The 17,098-nt window shown below is 50.4% G+C and overlaps 2 protein-coding genes across 2 annotated transcripts in view; both read left to right on the top strand.

Moving 5' to 3' along the window:
• The window catches only part of UBXN2A (UBX domain protein 2A), a 30,863-nt gene extending 28,172 nt beyond the window's left edge, over positions 1-2,691 (top strand). Inside the window, exon 6 of the mRNA XM_008589117.1 lies at positions 2,298-2,691. Within this exon, the coding sequence (XP_008587339.1) occupies positions 2,298-2,547 (250 nt within the window). The 3' untranslated portion in view covers positions 2,548-2,691. The remainder of the gene's footprint in view (positions 1-2,297) is intronic.
• Positions 2,692-3,690: 999 nt separating this feature from the next.
• Positions 3,691-16,893, top strand: MFSD2B (major facilitator superfamily domain containing 2B). The gene is made up of 14 exons (XM_008589119.1): positions 3,691-3,793; positions 6,795-6,922; positions 8,294-8,418; positions 8,968-9,091; positions 9,469-9,547; positions 9,643-9,773; positions 12,198-12,288; positions 12,404-12,525; positions 13,007-13,090; positions 13,397-13,477; positions 13,680-13,789; positions 14,245-14,388; positions 14,777-14,947; positions 16,099-16,893. The coding sequence occupies exons 1-14, from the start codon at positions 3,691-3,693 to the stop codon at positions 16,121-16,123; spliced, it is 1,518 nt and encodes a 505-aa protein (XP_008587341.1). The 3' UTR covers positions 16,124-16,893.
• The last annotated feature ends 205 nt before the right edge of the window (positions 16,894-17,098 follow it).

Below are 17,098 nucleotides of genomic sequence, written 5' to 3'. Positions count from 1 at the left end.
AAAGCAATCTTTTGCTAATGGCTAAAGAACTGTTCTCTTAAGGATGAAATACTGTTTGTTAAAAGGATCTGTGAAATAATTTACACTTGTTATAAAATAGTTACATATAGATACATTTGTCATTTTCATTTGGCAAAGTCATTCAGTTTTAATAATCAACAAACATTTATTAGGTGCCTTCACTTTAACCGATGTTACTTTAATACTCAGAAATGTGGAAATGAGATATTTTTAATACCAACTCAATAGTTGTGTTTATTTTTTAAACCATCTTTTGTGTCCTGAGTTGAACTAGCATGACGACTCTTTAATAGGGTTTACTCCTTTGTTCTTTTTCTTCCTTAATACAAAATCATGTAATTAAAATATTGCTCATCACACTAAATGCTCAAATAGAAGTGGCTTATTCAGTACACTAATATTTGGCTCTTTGTCATTTGTTTTATTTATCTTTTTATTTTTAACTTTTTCTGTGGCTGGCCAGTGTGGGGATCTGAACCTTTGACTGTCACTTGTTTTAAATGTATTTTTTTTTTTGCACAGGTAATTCACATTCATTATAGAAAATTATAAAATGACACAAGGGGAGTCACCAGCAGAGACCAAAGAATAGGATGTCTCTCTCCAATAAAGCCCTTCCAGAGTGACAGAAGAAGCATCTGCTCTATGATAATATTGGGGCAACTGAACACACCTTTCAGCATTGGACAGATCATCTAGGCAACAAATCAACAGAGTAACCATTACTCTTTCAGAAGGAGAGAAGAAATCTAGGATTATCAGTAGTGGGAGCGGGGAAGGAGAGGGGGATAGGGAGAGATTGGACAAAGGGCATAAAGAATAAGTACAATTTGTTACAATATACATACTAGTAATATTGATTTGATAACATGTCGACACTAAATCCCAAAAATATGTACAATCATGATTCTATTTTTCAAAAAAATATTTTTTTGCAGTTAATTCATATTCATTATAGAAAATTATAAAATGAAGATATGCTAAAATGATCTTTAAATCACCTATATTCCACCATTCAAAAATAACCACTAACATTTTCTGGCAGCTGGCTGGTGTGGGGACTCGAACCCGTGACCTTGGTGTCACAAGGCTGTGCTCTAACCAACTGAGCTAAACCAGCCAGCTCTAACCGCTAACATTTTGATGTGCATTCTTTCAGATATTTTCTAGGTATCAGTCTTTTATTTTAAGTAAAGGGCAACTGCCTTGATTATTTTAATCCTGCTGTTTCATCTATTGAAATCTATTTTATTTGCCTTTTTCATTAAAAATTGCATTAGGAACATGCCATGACTTTAAAGTAAAATAAAACCTGTGGGGAGGGGGGGGAATGCCTTTAATTTTAGTTACATTTCTTTGCCCCCCCCCCAAAAAAAAATTTTTTTTTTTAACCTGCTTCCTTACAAAATTAAAACTGTGGTAGTGTACACAACAAAGTACAAGTATTGGGAATGAAACGTTATCAAACCTGCTAAAAATGCATATAAAAGTTATGTATTTAAAAGTAATCTAAATAAATTTTGGCTTTAGTTTATGTTTAATTTCCAAGGAATTAAATATTTAGCACATGTATTATCTATCAATTGTTCCACTGAATCAAGGAAACAAAAGTTACCCATTTTGTAGATTTAAGAAATTGAGGCATAGAAAATGGAATGACTTGCTCTAGACCTGCTATTATATTTTCTAGGATTAGCTTTAGCTATGACAGGAAATACAAAATTATAGTTGCTTACAAAATAAAATTTTATTTATTTCCCATACAAAAGTCCAAAGGGAAGCAGTTCAAGGCCAGTAGATCAACTTCATGAAATCATCAGACTCCTGTATTTTTGATCTGCCAATCTCAGCACATGGTACTCAGGTCTCAAGATAGCTGCAATAGCATAGCTTTAATGAATGAGATGTAATTCACAGATCATGCAATTCACCTATTTAAAGTATACAATTCAACTGTTTCGCAACCATCACCACAGTCTAATTTTAGAAAAATTTTATCTCCTCTAAAAGAAACCCCATACTCTTTAGCAGTAACTTCCTACCCAGTCCTAGGCAACCACAAATCTACATTCTGCCTCTATATATTGCCTTTTCTAGACATTGCATATAAATGGAATCATACAATATGTGATCTTTTGTGGCTGGCTTCTTTCACTTAGCATAATGTCTTCAAGGTTTATCTGTGTTGTAGCATGTCATATTAGTTCGTTTTCTGTTGCTTATAACATAATGCCTAAAACTGGGTAATTTATAAAGAAATTAAATTTATTTTACAGTTTTGGAGGTTGGGAAGTCCACAGTCCATGGGGCACATCTGGCGAGCACTGCCTTCTTGGTGGGGGAGCGCTATATAAAGTCCTGTGGCAACACAGGGCTTTTCGTGGTGAGAGTGGCAAGAGCACTCTTATGTGCTACTTACGAAGTGACCAGTCCACACCCATGACAACTCATTACACCATGAATGGATTAACCCATTCACAAGGGCACAGTCCTCTTGACCTTGGTGTTACCAGCACCACCCTGTAACCAACTGAGCTAATGGGCCGGCCTCCCTCAAATCCTTGTTATTGTCCAATAATGGTCCATTTTATTTATTCATTCATAACCTGGTGGATATTTGGGTTGTTTCTATTTTTTGGCTATTACATATATTAAATGATGCTGCTAACATTTGTGTTCAAGTTTTTATGTGAACATGTTTTCATTTTTTTAGGCTATATATCTAGGAATGAAATTGCTGGATCGTATGGTAATTCCACATTTAACATTTTGACAAACTGCCAGACTTCCAAAGGGCCTGCATTAGTTTACATTCCCACTAGCAATATCTGAGGGCTCTGATTTCTCCACGTTCTCCCCAACACTTATGTCTGTCTCTCTAATTATAGCCACCCTAGTGGATCTGAAGTGGTATCTTCTATTTTGATTTGTATTTCAAATGATGTGAGCACCTTTATATATGCTTATTTTCCATTTGTATATCTTTAGAGAAATATCTGTTCAAATCCACTGCCTCTTTTAAATTGGATTGCTTTTACTGAGTTGTGAGAGTTCTTTACGTATTCTAATACAACCCCGTATGATTTGCAACTGTTTCCTCCCATTCTGTGGGTTGTCTTTTCGCTTACTTGTTGGAATCGTTTGCAGCACAAATTTTTCATTTCGATACAATCCAGCTCAGGCTTGCGGTGTCCTAAGAAACTTTCGTCTAACCCAATATTAGGAAGATTTGCTCCTGTTTTCTTAGAAGAGTTATAGCGTTCACATTCAGTTCTTTGATGCATTTTCAGTTAATTTTTGTATTCGTATGTGGCGTGGCGCCTTCCTTTTTAGGGACCTTTCCGGGACATTGCATGCACCACTGCTTTCATTCACCGGCCAGAGCTTGGTTCCATGGCCGTACCCATCGTGTGTATGAGAGGCTGGAAGATGTGCATTTCAGGCTTCCGATATCCAGTTTATCAGGGACAGTCCAGAGGGACTTGGCCTTTCCCCCAGCGAATTTTGGGTCTTGGCGTGTTTCCCCGTGTGGAAGGGAATCCGTGCGCCTCGCGGTTCCTGGGTTTCCCCCGCCGCGCCGCGCCACGCCCTCTGGGCCTGGAGCCGCCCTCCCGCGGGGCCACACGCCGAGGGCGACAGTCGCAGCGGAGGTCGGAGCCGCTGCGCGCGATGGGGGGGCCCCCTGGACCGGCCCCGGCCGCAGAGGCGCCTGCACCGCAGCCGGAAGCGCACACCGTGGAGCCCAGCTCGGTGAGCGCAAAGCGAGGGCGAGAGGGGAGCGGGGGCTGAGCCAGGCCGGGGAAGGCCGCCCCCCGGAGCTGCCAACAGCCCTGCAGGGGGCTTGGCCTCTGCATCACCAGGTTCGACAGTTTAGTCTATGAGAGCGGGGAGGCTGAGGATACTGGGACGCCCCAAGGAGAATAGGATGGAAAACAGAGTCCTAGACAAGTGAAGTAACTTTCTGGATTCATTCATAGGCAGGACCAGGCGGGTCTCTGGTCTCCTGATTTCCAGACTAGGGCTCTTGTCCAGGCTACTGCAGGTCCTTGCAGAGGCCTCCTGAGCCCTGGGCAGGTAGCGCTCTGGGTTGTGCGTGAGGAGGCTGCCACCCTTCCCAATCTCCAGGCTGCGGTGTAGGCTTAGCCTCCTCTCAAACCCTGGCATCGCCCAAGCATGAGGCTCTCCTGGGGGAGACTGCCTCCAGGGATGACCTTGCTGGCAGTCGGGCTCCAGGGTGAGGGTAGAGGGCAGGTGGAAATCCAGAGATGTTCTCACTCCTTCTGCATCCCCTGCGTGGAGAGGGGCTGGGGCACAGGCTGGAGAGGTGGCTGTGCTGGAGAGGAGTTAGGGGTTCCCTTGGGCTTTCTGAGCAATACTGAATGCAACACCCGCTCCTGCTCCATAGTCAAGGCATGCTGGGGTGTCACTTGACCACTTGATCACCATCCCAACCCCCTACCTTGACTCAGTGCTTCTTGTCAGGCACCTCAGAGCAAAGAAGGATTGTGTCACCCAAGAAAGAAAGTGAGATAAGGAGGCCCTCTGGGGACTCTCATTTCCTAGCGAAATTCAAAAATTTGGAGTGGGATTAAGGGCAAAAGGGAAAACTAACATTGCCAGTGAAATGCCAGCATTTAATTCTATGACAACCCTATGAGATGTGTTATCCCCATTTTACATGTGAGGAAACTCAGGCTCAGCAAGGGTGAGTAACTTGCCCTAGGTCACACAGCTAGAAATGACAAATGCAGAATTTGAGTCTAATTTGTTTAACTGTGAAACTTGTACTCAGTTGACTATGAAAGGCTTTTGACTTAAGTAAAACTGTCATCCTCAAGACTCCAAGATTGTATTGTATCCCTAGTTTCAGCTGGACTTTCTTTCGAGTGCCTTCTGTGTTCTAGAAGCTTGCATTTTTTCCCCATTTTGAGGGAAACAAGAGTCCCATTTGGGGGAGGGCTGTCATGTTGGATTCTGCCTGTTTCTTAAAGTTTTCTGGAAGTTGAAATAATATTCACACAAATGTCAGAGAAAGAGAACACATACTGCCTTGAGTGTGGTTTGCTCCTGTGGGTAGGAAGGTCGTGCAGAGGATATGATAAACCCTTATCTGGGAAGACCTTCCCTTCAGAGGAGCCTGCTCGTGGTGTCTGGCAAGATAACAAAGTAGTAAAGCCATAGTCCTTCCCACCACCCCTCCCAACCCCAAGCAAAGGACGAGAAAGAAAGATTCCCAGCATCTCTTGAAGAAAGAGCACTTTACACAGTGTCTTCATGGCCATTTATTGCTTCAGCTAATATATATTGAGCACCTACTGTATCCCAAGCGTTGTTCTAGGTACTGGAGACACTATGGTGAATAAAAGTTATAGTTCATGCTCTCAGAGAGCTTACATTCCCGGGGGAGAAGCAGGACATGAATGAGAATATACCAGGCAGTAAGTACAATTGAGAGAGACTGGGGGTGGTCAGGGAATGCCTTTCTGAGGAGGTGACATTTAAGGTCAGTTCTTCAAAGACATAGAAGAGCCTTCCAAGCAGAAGAAACAGGAAATGCAAAGGCCCTGGGACAGCAACAGGCTTAGCCATTTTGAAGAATAGGAGGTCACCATGGCTGACAGAGAGCTCTTTGCAGTGAGGTGGGTAAGGACTGGGGGTTCATTGGGTGGGCTCCTGTAAGCTGTGGTAAGGACCTGAAGTTTTATTCAGACTGTAGTGGCAAGCTGTTGGAAGATTTTAAGCAGAGAAGAGACATGATCTGATTTATATTATTAAAAGATCACTGGCTGCTGGGTGGACAGTGGATTGTAGAGAACAAGAGCAGAAGCAGAGAAGCCACTTAGGAGGCTCTCACTGATAGATGAGAAAAAGGAATCAAGGGTGACTCCTAGGTTTGTGGCCCGAGTCACTGAGCAGACAGTGGTGCCATTTAGTGCAATGGGGATAACAGGGTTAGGAGCTGGTTTAGACAATGCGATGGAAATCAGGAGCTCTGTTTTGACGGTGCTGAGTCGAGAGGCCTGTCAGTAATCCATGTGCAGCTGTGAGTAGGCAATGGAATCCGAGTCTGGAGTTCCCTGGATGGCTTAGGGCTTGTGGTATTATGTAAAGTCGGGCTCATAAATGTTACTTTGTTTTAATGGTGGGCTGGTAAACAGTCTTTACAGGGGGTTAAAAAAAAAAAAAAAAGCTCTGATTTGGTATGTTTGCTGAGTTTTGTGTTGTAAATACTGTTACCATCACCGATTTCAGGCTGCGGGTGGTTCAAATGGCTTACAAAAGTCCTGAACATCTAACAATCCCCTCTGCCTCCTTTACTCATCAAAACAATCTTGTGAAGTTGGCCAAGATACTGCATTTGGTGGATGAGGAAAATAAGGCTTAGAGAAATAAAGTGATTTATTCAAGGTCACACAGGGAGTAGATGGCAAGGAAAGGGCTCGAGCCCAGGTCTCCTGACTTGCAGTTCACTTTGGCTTGCTGACTCAGTAAATTCAGGCAGCAGCAGGGAGCATGCGGGGAAATGTGAGGAAGACCTTCTTCCCCTGGAAACGTTTACAGGTCATGGTTTAGGATCTTTTTTTTTTTTTTTTTTTTTTGTAGTCTCACTTCCCCTTAGGATGATTTGGGGGCAAAATGTGGCTGAGAGGTGAGAGGTTACTGGAAAAGCCCTGAAGACATCATAGGGACCTCAGGATGCTTATGGAAGTCATGGGGGTACGGGGAGCTGTTCTGTGTCTGTGGGGTAAAGGCTTAGTTCCTGTGTCTTCTCCAGGACAGCAGAGCTGATCGCCTCTCATTCTGTACAAAAGTGTGCTATGGTATTGGTGGGGTCCCCAACCAGGTGGCCTCCAGCGCCACAGCCTTTTACCTGCAACTCTTCCTGCTTGATGTGGCACAGGTGAGTGTGGGCAGCAGCCCAGGGCCCCTTGCTTACATCTTCCCTGGTGTCTGGTCGTTCCTCCCACCTGGATTTCTACTCTCACCATCCTTCTGACCCAAGCCTACCCAATAGCCAAATGCTATTTACGGCAACCTCCTCAAGGATGTTTACCGCAACCTGTTTGCAGTGGGAGAAACACTGTGAATGCCTGACACTACAGAAGCAGTTAGCTAAGTAAGTTGTACGATATCCACAAAATGGACTATCGTGCAGCCGTTCAAAAGAATGATCTATGCAAGTTGACTTGGAGGGATTTCCATGATGCACTCACCCGCAGCAGCCCTGTGAGGCTGGGCCTGGTCTCCTTTGCCGAAAGGGCGACGCAGACACGTTAACACCCTGCCAGAGACACTAGGCTGGCGGTGGAGTTTGCAATTCGTCCGACTCCAGAATCCAGAAGCAAGGAAGGGAGGGAGGGAGGAAAAAGGGATGGAAGGAAGGAGGGAGGGAGGGAGGGAGGGAGGGAGGGAGGGAGGAAAGAAAAGCTAGTTTTAGAGATGAGTATATAAAATGACCCCATTTTAGCAAAAGACACGCTCCATATCGTGTGTACGCATGGGTACATGTATGTATGTGTTTGTATGAGATTAAAATATGAGCGTGGAGAAAAGTATAGAAGGATATATATACACCAAGCTGTTAATGTTGGCTACAGGGGGGAATGGTGGAGGATAGAGGGTAAGCAAAACCAAATTTTTTAAAGGAGGTATCCATGATTTTTAAAAAATGACACTCTGATATGATCCCATTTATATAAGATTATAAATTTCAAATGCACATAAAGAAACACATGAAAGGGTTTGGATCCCTGTACCAGCCAGCCACACACACACAAAAAAAATGCATAAAAGGATGATCATCACATAGTTTTGGCAATTGTCTCAGGATGGTGGGATTTCAGAGGAGTTTCACGTAATACTTTTCTGTATTATTTGAATGTTTTTCTAATGACTGTATCATTTATGTAATCAGAAAAACCAGTAAAACATTTTCATTGTGAAACAAAACATCTACCTCTGACTGTCAGCCTCGGTGCACCCTTCTTGTTCTGAGCCGCCCCCAGATGAGGGTCCCTCAAGTCTTCTCTGAAAGTGACTGTGCATGAATAATAATGGGAAAGTGCCAATGTGCAGCTGACACCCCCTTCTTCACTAATGCAGATGAGCCCTGAGAATTGTCTGGATTAGATCCTGGGGAGGGAGCTGAGTAGCCCTTTACACCGTGGCTCTAGCCCTAGCAGGGTTCCCAGGTCTCCCTCCGGGTGGGCAGGCAGGCAGGCCCTCTCTGACTCTGCCAGGCCTTGCCTACCTATCCCCTTCCCTATTTCAGATCCCTGCTGCTCAGGTGTCACTTGTCCTGGTTGGAGGGAAGGTGTCTGGGGCAGCTGCTGACCCTGTGGCTGGATTCTTCATCAACAGAAGCAGGAGGACAGGGTCTGGACGGCTCATGCCCTGGTGAGCAGCCCAGTGGTCTTTAACATCCAAGTACCCACCCCTAGCCCTGAGGTCACTGTGTTTGTCACAGGCCCATTTTCTTAGTTGAAATCCTGTGGATGGTTAGAGGACAAGATGGACAGTGTAATAGGTACACTGGGGACTGGACTGGGATAGACTGTGTGAGTCATGCAGTAGTTCAGAGACATTCTGGGGGTCTCTCCCTCACCAGATGGCACAGGGCCAGACAAAGCCTCCTAGGCCTGGCCTGCGGCTCTAAGTATGATCAGGTTGGGCTGGAGGCTATGGAAGGTCTCAGAGGAAGTTCAACTTGCCTGTGCTCCAGTGTCCTTTTTACAGGGAATGGCACCATCGAGCACCCAAGTGCCCCAGCCAGTCCTGGCAATGAGTGGCGCCAGCTCCCCTCTCCCCCTACAGGCAGTTAACCACTTCTCCCCACTTTCCCAGGGTTTCTGGGGGCAGAGAAGGGGTGAGGTTGTTCCCAACTGGGCCTTTGCATCCCCCTGTCCTCATGCTGGGGGGCGCTCCACCTCTGCTCTGCTTCTGCAGGGTGCTGGGCTGCGTGCCCTTCATCGCCTTGGCCTACTTCTTCCTCTGGTTCCTGCCCCCATTCAGCAGCCTGCGGGGCCTCTGGTACACCGCCTTCTACTGCCTGTTCCAGGCCCTGGCCACGGTAAGCAGGTGGCCCCTTCCTGGGCCTGGACTCTGGAGAACTCTGTTGCTGGCTGGTGGCCGCTCTGAAGTGTGTGGGGGGGACCCACTGCTCTTACCTGCGTGCGTGCGTGCGTGTGTGTGTGTGGCGGGGATAGGTGTGTGTCGGGGGACCCACTGCTCTCACCTGCCCACCAGTGCCTGGAAATCTACAGTAGCTCAGCTGGCCCTGCTCTGGGCTGGATGCCCCCACTGCCTTTAGCCCCTAGCTCAGGGCTTCAGGTGACCAGTCGGGATGTGTCGGTCTGGCCAGGGTGCCAGGATGGGACAGGACAGCCGTGGCTGTCGTCTGGCGGTCTGGGAGGTGGGGGCCGTCCTAAGCCCTGCCGGGCCTCCCAGTTCCTCCAGGTGCCCTACACGGCGCTCACCATGCTCCTGACCCCCAGCGCGAGGGAGCGCGACTCGGCCACGGCCTACCGTGAGTGCGGGCTTGGGGACACAGGTGGAGGGCACTGCCTCGGGGACCCTGCACCCGGCTTGGCTTGGTCACCTTGCGCATCTTTCTGTCTCCAGGGATGACCATGGAGATGGCGGGGACGCTGATGGGAGCCACAGTCCACGGGCTCATTGTGTCCGGCGCCCACCGGCCCCACAGATGCGAGGAGGCCACGTTCCCCCGGCTGGAGGCCGTCTCCGCCGACGCGGTGAGTGCCCGAGGCGGCCGCGCTGTCCCCCACCCGGGGCCACCTCTCTCCTCTAGGGCAGCTTCTCCCGTCTCTTCGTCATCTTTTGGGGGGGCCACTGCGCCCTCTCATTCCTTCCCTGTTCCTCTAGCTGAGCACATGACCCTCAAATCCCTGACCATCCTCCTCCGCCAAACCTGCCTCTCCTTCTGGGTTCCTTCTAGATATAAAATAAAACAGATTGCAGTTCATTTGGAGGGGAGGAGGCTGTCCCCAGAGGAGGGACAGAGGTGGGGAGGGGCCCCTGGTAGGGGCAGGAAGGAGACTGCCAGGGGCAGGGAGAGGGCAGCAGAAGGATTTGGCGTCCTTGGGAGCTCTGGGCAAGGCCCCTCCCATGAGCTGAACAGGGGGCCCACACCCCAGTGTGAGCCAGTGGGATGCGGAGAGGAAACCTGGGAGCAGCCCCGTTTCTCTCCCCTCAGAGCAGGTCCCTCTTCAGCAATTAGCAGATACACATCTGCTTTAGCCACCAAGTCTGTCTCCAGTTTTCTCCTTTTTCCTTAAGCAAATGACATCTTTATCCTTCAGAACCTGGGAGTCCTCCTTTACCCCTCCCTCTCTCTCTCAATCCTCCAACCTATGACCAAATCGTGTCCATTTTTTAGATCAAAATCTCCTGGCATGTGTTCAATTACTCTGCATGCCACCATCATCCTCTCCCCCACACACCCCCCAATTACTTCATCAGCCTCCTCCCTGGTATCCCTGACTCCAGCCATTTCTCCAGTACAGGCAGGTGACGTTTGGAAGGAGTTTGAGCATGGGTGGCCCTGGCCTTCAGGACTTGGCCCAGGCCACCCTTCCCCTGCTCTGTGTTCTGCACCCTTCTATGTGCCAACAGGCGTGTTTGTTTGTTTCCCTGCTTTTAAATTGATAAATATTTCAGACTTACAAAAAGGTATAAAGCTGTGATTCTCAGTGTGGTTCCCAGACAAGTAGCATCAGCATCGCCTGGGAACTTGTTAGACAGGCAAATTCTGGGGCGCCACCCCAGACCTACTGATTCACAAATTCTGGGGACGGGGCCTAGCAACCTATATTTTACTAAGCCCTCCAGGGGATTCTGAGCCCTGCCAATGTTTCAGAATCAATGGGACATGAATGACACCGCAAACACCCATGGCCCACCACCCACTTAAGAAAACATTACAATGTTGTCCTTGTTATGTAACCCATCCCCTAACTGCTTGCAGGGCCAGCTATATAACTTGCCTATGTAAAGTGCAACATGAAAATGCGGGGCCTCGATGAGAGTGAGGAAGCCAATCTCCCCTTCCCACTGGACCCACCACCCCAACCCAGGGATGCAACCTCCAGCAATGGGACCACTAGGTACCTGGATCGGGATGGGAAGAGGCCCTGCCTAGTGCCCTCTAAAACCACCATAGCACTGCCAGCCTAGGGCCAGAAGGCCACGGGCCTTGCCCCTCCTGGACCAATCCTCCCTGCACCCATGTCTAGGCCCCCACTTAGGCCTGTCCCCGTCCCCTCCCCAGCAGCTACCCAGTCACTGACAGGTCGGGGTGGAGCGGAGGGTGGCAGTGGCCTTGGTTTGGGGAGCAGGAGGCTGAAAACCCACCCCCTGGGGGCGAAGCCTCATCTGAGCTGAGCCTGAAAGCCCTCGGAGGCTCATGCCTAGTTGTCCCATCAAACTTCGCTTACAAAATATAAATTCATAGATAAAATTATCAAGAATGTTAAGACAGCAACAGCAGAACATTAAACCCCAAGCTCAGCGCCCTGCCAAGCTGAGGCCCGGGGCAACAGCACTGAGGGCACCTGTGAAACCCACCCATCTCCCTCTCTTTCCTGCCCTCCCCAGAGGCAACCTCGACCCTGAGTTGGCTGTCACTCGCATGCATGTCTTTACACGCATTTTTATTACATAAACATCTTCCCCTGAATGATGGGTAGTGCTGTCTGTTTTCCGTATTCATCTGGGCCATTTGCATCACGCTGTGCTGGAACTGTCTGCTCATGGATCTGTCTTCCTCCCACACTCTAAGGCCCTGTTGTGATGGACAGGGATCACTTACTCATCATTGTAACCTCAGGGTTTAGCATGGAGAAGTCAGCAGCAATAAACGTTTGCTTAAAAAAACGATGAAATGAGAACGCGCGCATGCGCTCTGAGCCCTGGTGGCATTGATGTCTTCCTTCCCATGCAGGAGGCGCAGGGTCAGCAGAAGGGGATGTGTATGGAAGGACCACTCTTGGCCCTGAGATCTCCTGCTGGGGTGGTCAGGAGGAGGGGGACCCAGCACCCTTGGGTTTGAGCTGAAGGTCCCTCTGCTCCCATTGGGAGGTATTCTTGCCTGACCCTGGGAGTTGCTACCTCCACAGGTTGGAGCCAACATCCCATCCCAGTTCTGTCCTGTCCCACAGATTCGTCTCTACTCCATTGCAGCTGCCGTGGTTGCTGTGACTTATCCTGTGTGCAGTACTTTGCTCTGCCTAGGGGTGAAGGAGCGGCCAGGTACGGGGGTATAAGTGAGGGCATGGGAAGCAGTAGCTGGGGGCAGGGCTCCTCTCGGGGGTGGGTTTTGGTTTTGAACTGTGCCCAGCCAAGGCGTCACCTTCCTGTGTTGCAGACCCCTCTGACCCAGACTCAGGCCAAGGCTTGAGCTTCCTGGCTGGGCTGGGCCTCACTGCCCGGCACCCGCCCTACTTGAAGCTGGTGGTCTCCTTCCTGTTCATCTCAGCGGCTGTTCAGGTACCTCTGGCCACTGATCCCCACTTGCTTGGCTCTGGCCATGCTGACCCTGTGTAGGTTCAGGGTTCAGTCTCTTGGCCCCACTGCACCAGAGTTAGGCTTTTATAGGGAGAGACCTGCAGCTGGCACAGGGCCCAGAGAAGCTGGTGCTGGGAGGAGAGTGACTTGGGTAGGGCTCGTGGGGTGAGTGAGTCAGGGCCTAGGCACTAGGAAGCTGACTGTCTGGGGTGCTTTCCTCTCCTGTTACCGGCAATTTAGTAAATTGATCTTAGCTGTGCAAGTGGTAAGGGTGGACTAGGAATGGTATTTAGATCTGTGTTGGGGATAAGTGTTCTTTGTAGGGGAGAGGACTGCATGATGGCAACAGCAACCCAACTTCAGGGTCCCAAAGGGGAGGACAGACTTGAGACCCTGTCCTTGCTCTTGACTTCTGAGCTTCTGCCATTCCCTGCACATGCCCACTTCCTGTCCACCTCCTCAGGTGGAGCAGAGCTACCTGGTCCTGTTCTGTACGCATGCCTCCCGGCTACATGACCACGTCCAGGGCCTGGTGCTGACCATCCTGGTGAGGGGACCTGGGGTGGTAGAGACCAGGTCACCTGGGGGCCTGAGATGGGGACGTGTGTGGTTCTTGATGTGAAACATTTGTGGCCAGAGTCTGGTGGTCAACATTCTGGACCCTGCTTTGGTCTTAGTCACCTGCATTCCAGCAGAGGGTGGATTTGGGGCCAGAGCCATAAAGGCAGTAGCCACTGGTTCAAACCAGGGGCAAGGTTGAGGTTGGGCATCCCATCTAAAAGCCTGGACTTTGAGATCCTGGGTAGAGCTGCTGGCTGCACACCCCTGGTGTGATGATGTTGTCTGCCCACAGGTCTCAGCTGTGCTAAGCACCCCGCTGTGGGAGTGCATTCTCCAGAGATTTGGGAAGAGGACGTCAGCCTTTGGGATCTGTGTGAGTGAGGCAGGAAGCAAGATCTGGGAGTATGGAAAGGGCAAGGGATATGACCATGGAGTCTGAGCCTCCTGGGGTCAGCAGGGAGAGATCTGTGTTCCCTGTATCTTTGGGGCCTATCAAAAGTGTGGGGGACAACTGAATGAAAAAGCAAGCCCAGGGGAGCAGGTGGAGGGGCCAGCGAGTGTGTTTGTCTCCCCAGGTGATGGTGCCTTTTGCGATCTTGCTGGCTGCTGTGCCCACGGCCCCTGTGGCTTATGTCGTGGCCTTTGTTTCTGGTGTGAGCACTGCTGTGTCCTTGCTGCTGCCCTGGTAGGCAGGGTGAGGGGAAAGGGGTATGGGAGCCTCCTGTGCTTCCAATTGGCTATCTCCTACTTCACAGCAACTTGCTGTCCCAGGCCCCCCCGTGCCTAGCCTGTGCAGGAGATGAAGGCCTCCTACAAGGGCACCGGACAGCAGGAATGGTGGGGGGCCTCCTGTGCTTCCAATTGGCTATCTCCTACTTCACAGCAACTTGCTGTCCCAGGCCCCCCCCCGTGCCTAGCCTGTGCAGGAGATGAAGGCCTCCTACAAGGGCACCGGACAGCAGGAATGGTGGGGGTCGGGGGGAATGCCAGCACATACATTGCCTGGCTCTCTGTGGGCCAGTCCTGGTCCTTGGCAGTAGGAACCCAGGGATAATCTGACTTGCTCTCTGTCCTCAGAGAGCTCACAGGCTGCTGGCTGTTAAGTGGATAAAAGGATAACTCCATGCCCCCCCACCCCAGGTCCATGCTGCCAGACTTGGTGGATGACTTCCAGCGGCAGCACCAGCTCGGCCCAGGCCTGGAGACCATCTTCTACTCATCCTACGTCTTCTTCACCAAGCTTGCAGGCGCAGGCGCCCTGGGCATCTCCACCCTCAGTCTGGAGTAAGCCCCAGGGGGGTGTACCAGAGCACAAAAGACCAGTGGGGTGGGAAGAGGAGGGCATAGCCTCCCACTGTACCCAGCCAGGAGCCACCCATGAGCCTGGGGCCCAAGCTGTGCTCTGTGGAGTGTGTGGGGAACCACTTATCCCAAGTTTCTCTGTGCACATGACTGAGAGGAGCCATTCTTGGGCACTGCACCCCTTCTGAAGCCCCAGCTCCCCACATTCTCAGTTCTCTCTGAACTCCGCCCTGATCAGCCCATCCTCCTGATGCTCCCTTCCTCCATAAATAGGCTGATCTGGCCAGAAAATGAAGTCCAAGTTTCAGGAGAGTGTGGGGGCAGGGTGTCTGGCAGGCCCTGACCTGGACAGACGGTGGTGTTTTTGCAGGTTTGCAGGGTACAAGGCTGGAGGCTGCCAGCAGGTAGAGGAGGTGGTGGTTACCCTCAAGGTGCTCATCGGTGCTGTGCCCACCTGCATGATCCTTACTGGTCTGTGCATCCTCATGGTTGGCCCAAAGGTGCCAAGCCAGGACACCTCCTGCCAGCTGAGCCTTCAGAGGTGGGCACCCCCTGTACAGGGGACAAGCAGGCAGGGCTACCGACACCCGGGAGGCACAGGGACGTACACTGGCACGTGAATGACTGGCACCAGCCTGCAGGTCTCCCTGCTGTGTCACTCAGCTCAACAGTCCTGCCTCAGCTTCACTGACACTATATTCTCCTGGATTTTCTTCTACTACTCTGGCCACCCTTCTCATTCTTCTTCCTTTGATTACCTCGTGGATGGTGACATATGAGGGCTCCCACAGTGACCCCTGTTCATTTTGCTCTTCATAGCCCCTCGGGTACCTTATCTACTTGCTTGCCCTCAGGTACCTCTTATGCCTGGTGACTCCTAAAGCTGCCCCTCCATGCTGGACTTCCTTCAAGTTCCAGATGCACAGGTCTCGCTTTCATTTAGGCATCTCTACCTGAGCTCCCACAAGCATGTCAGTCAGTCTCATCAAGCCCCAAACTGAACTCATCTTCTTCCCGCAATCGACCCTCCTTCTGTGTCCCTGTCACAGCGAATGGCACCATCGTCCACCCTGAAGCCGAAACCTGAGAGTCTTCCACTCTTCCCTCCCACAGGCTGTGCTGAGTAGCTCTCTGTCCTTCCCCCTACAAGAGCACCGGTCCCACTGCATGGGGAGGATCAGCTTGCTGCCTGGCTTTCCTAGTAGTCTGTGGGGACCATGAAGGCTGGGGCTGTGTTTTATTCATTTTTGCATCCCAAGAGCCCGGCACAGAGCCTGAGACCAAGTAGGCAGAGAGTACATGTGGCAGTATTGACAAGCCTGGCCCAGCAGACATTCACAACCATGCAGATGTTCATGCACTTACAAAGACATGGTGACATGCACACACATAGGACCACCCAGGACAGACAGTAGGTGGCATCATCATCAGCCCCTCACTTCTCAGTGGTGGTGGCTCCACACACTGCAGCAGAGTAATACTGAGGTCATGCTTTACACTTCAGGGAGTGACAAGCGGATGGGGAACTGCTGGATGGGACTTGGAGAAGCAGGGTTGTAGCTTTAGTAAACGGGGCTGTGAAGGGGAGGGGTTGCTGGTTAGACAAGAGCCACTGAAACTTCCATGGCACACTGCGCAGAACAGAGACCCCCCCCCCCCATCCTTCTCCTTGGCTGCTTCGTTTCCCTACAGGAGGACCAGCTACAGCCTTGCTTAAAGTCTGAGATGACTTCTGTGAGCCGGAATGGCAGGAGCCAGTGTCTTCTGGGCCTGAAGTCTCTTTCTCCTCAGCCCTTCAGCACCCCTACCATGCAGTTTAGCACACGACCTTTTCCCCTGGGATGTAAAGTCTTCAGTGACATCTCCTTAAGGGCCTGGCCTGGGCTCCAGGACTCCTAGCTGACATTTCTGGCCTATTGACCGCAGACCATCTCAGACAGGCCTGTGCCCCTGACTACCCCAGCTCTAGGCCTCCTTTGACCTGGAAAGCATCCCACTAGCAACTATTTCAGGGAGAAGGAAGCCCTTATGCAGCCTGGCCAGTAGACTTCCTGTGAGAGCACCAGGCCCAGCCACCTGCTTAGACGGGAATGCTCCCCTGACAAATGCAGACCTCTTGTTTGTGCTGACGCTCCAGTGGACAACTGCTGAAGACAGAGTTGGCTGAGAGACACCACCTGAATGCGCAGCATGGGGACAGATGGACATGCTGCAGATAACAATCAGAGAGACACAGACAAGATCCAGTGAGAATGACATACCCTGGAGAGAATGGGGACAGCCGTGCAGATGAGGAGACTGAGTAGGGCCGGGCGCTGGAGGCGCTTCTCAAGCCCTTCTCTCTGTTCGTAGGAATTGGTGACACGTTTCCATCTGTGGACAGAGACTGCTATCGAGCCACCAAAGGTCAATCATTTTATAAACAAAAGCTATTTGTGTGGAAATACTTCTCTGAAATTTTATCTTATAAAAGCACAAGAACTACAATTTCTTTTTTTTTTTTCCTTTATGTCTTTTTTCGTGTCTGGCAACGGATCGCAACCCTCAGTGTCGCGCCCGTACCGGACCAGGACCAGCAACAGGATCGCAACCCTCGGTGTTGCGCCTGCACCTCGCTCAGCCAGTGAGCGGGAACCGGTCTGTATGTGGGATCCGAACCCTCGGCGGGAGCGCCGCCGTGCTCCCAAGCGGT

This window comes from Galeopterus variegatus, unplaced genomic scaffold, assembly GCF_000696425.1.
Source record: "Galeopterus variegatus unplaced genomic scaffold, G_variegatus-3.0.2 Scaffold5218, whole genome shotgun sequence".
NCBI classification, from domain to species: domain Eukaryota; kingdom Metazoa; phylum Chordata; class Mammalia; order Dermoptera; family Cynocephalidae; genus Galeopterus; species Galeopterus variegatus.
This window is presented reverse-complemented; position numbering and strand designations above follow the sequence as displayed.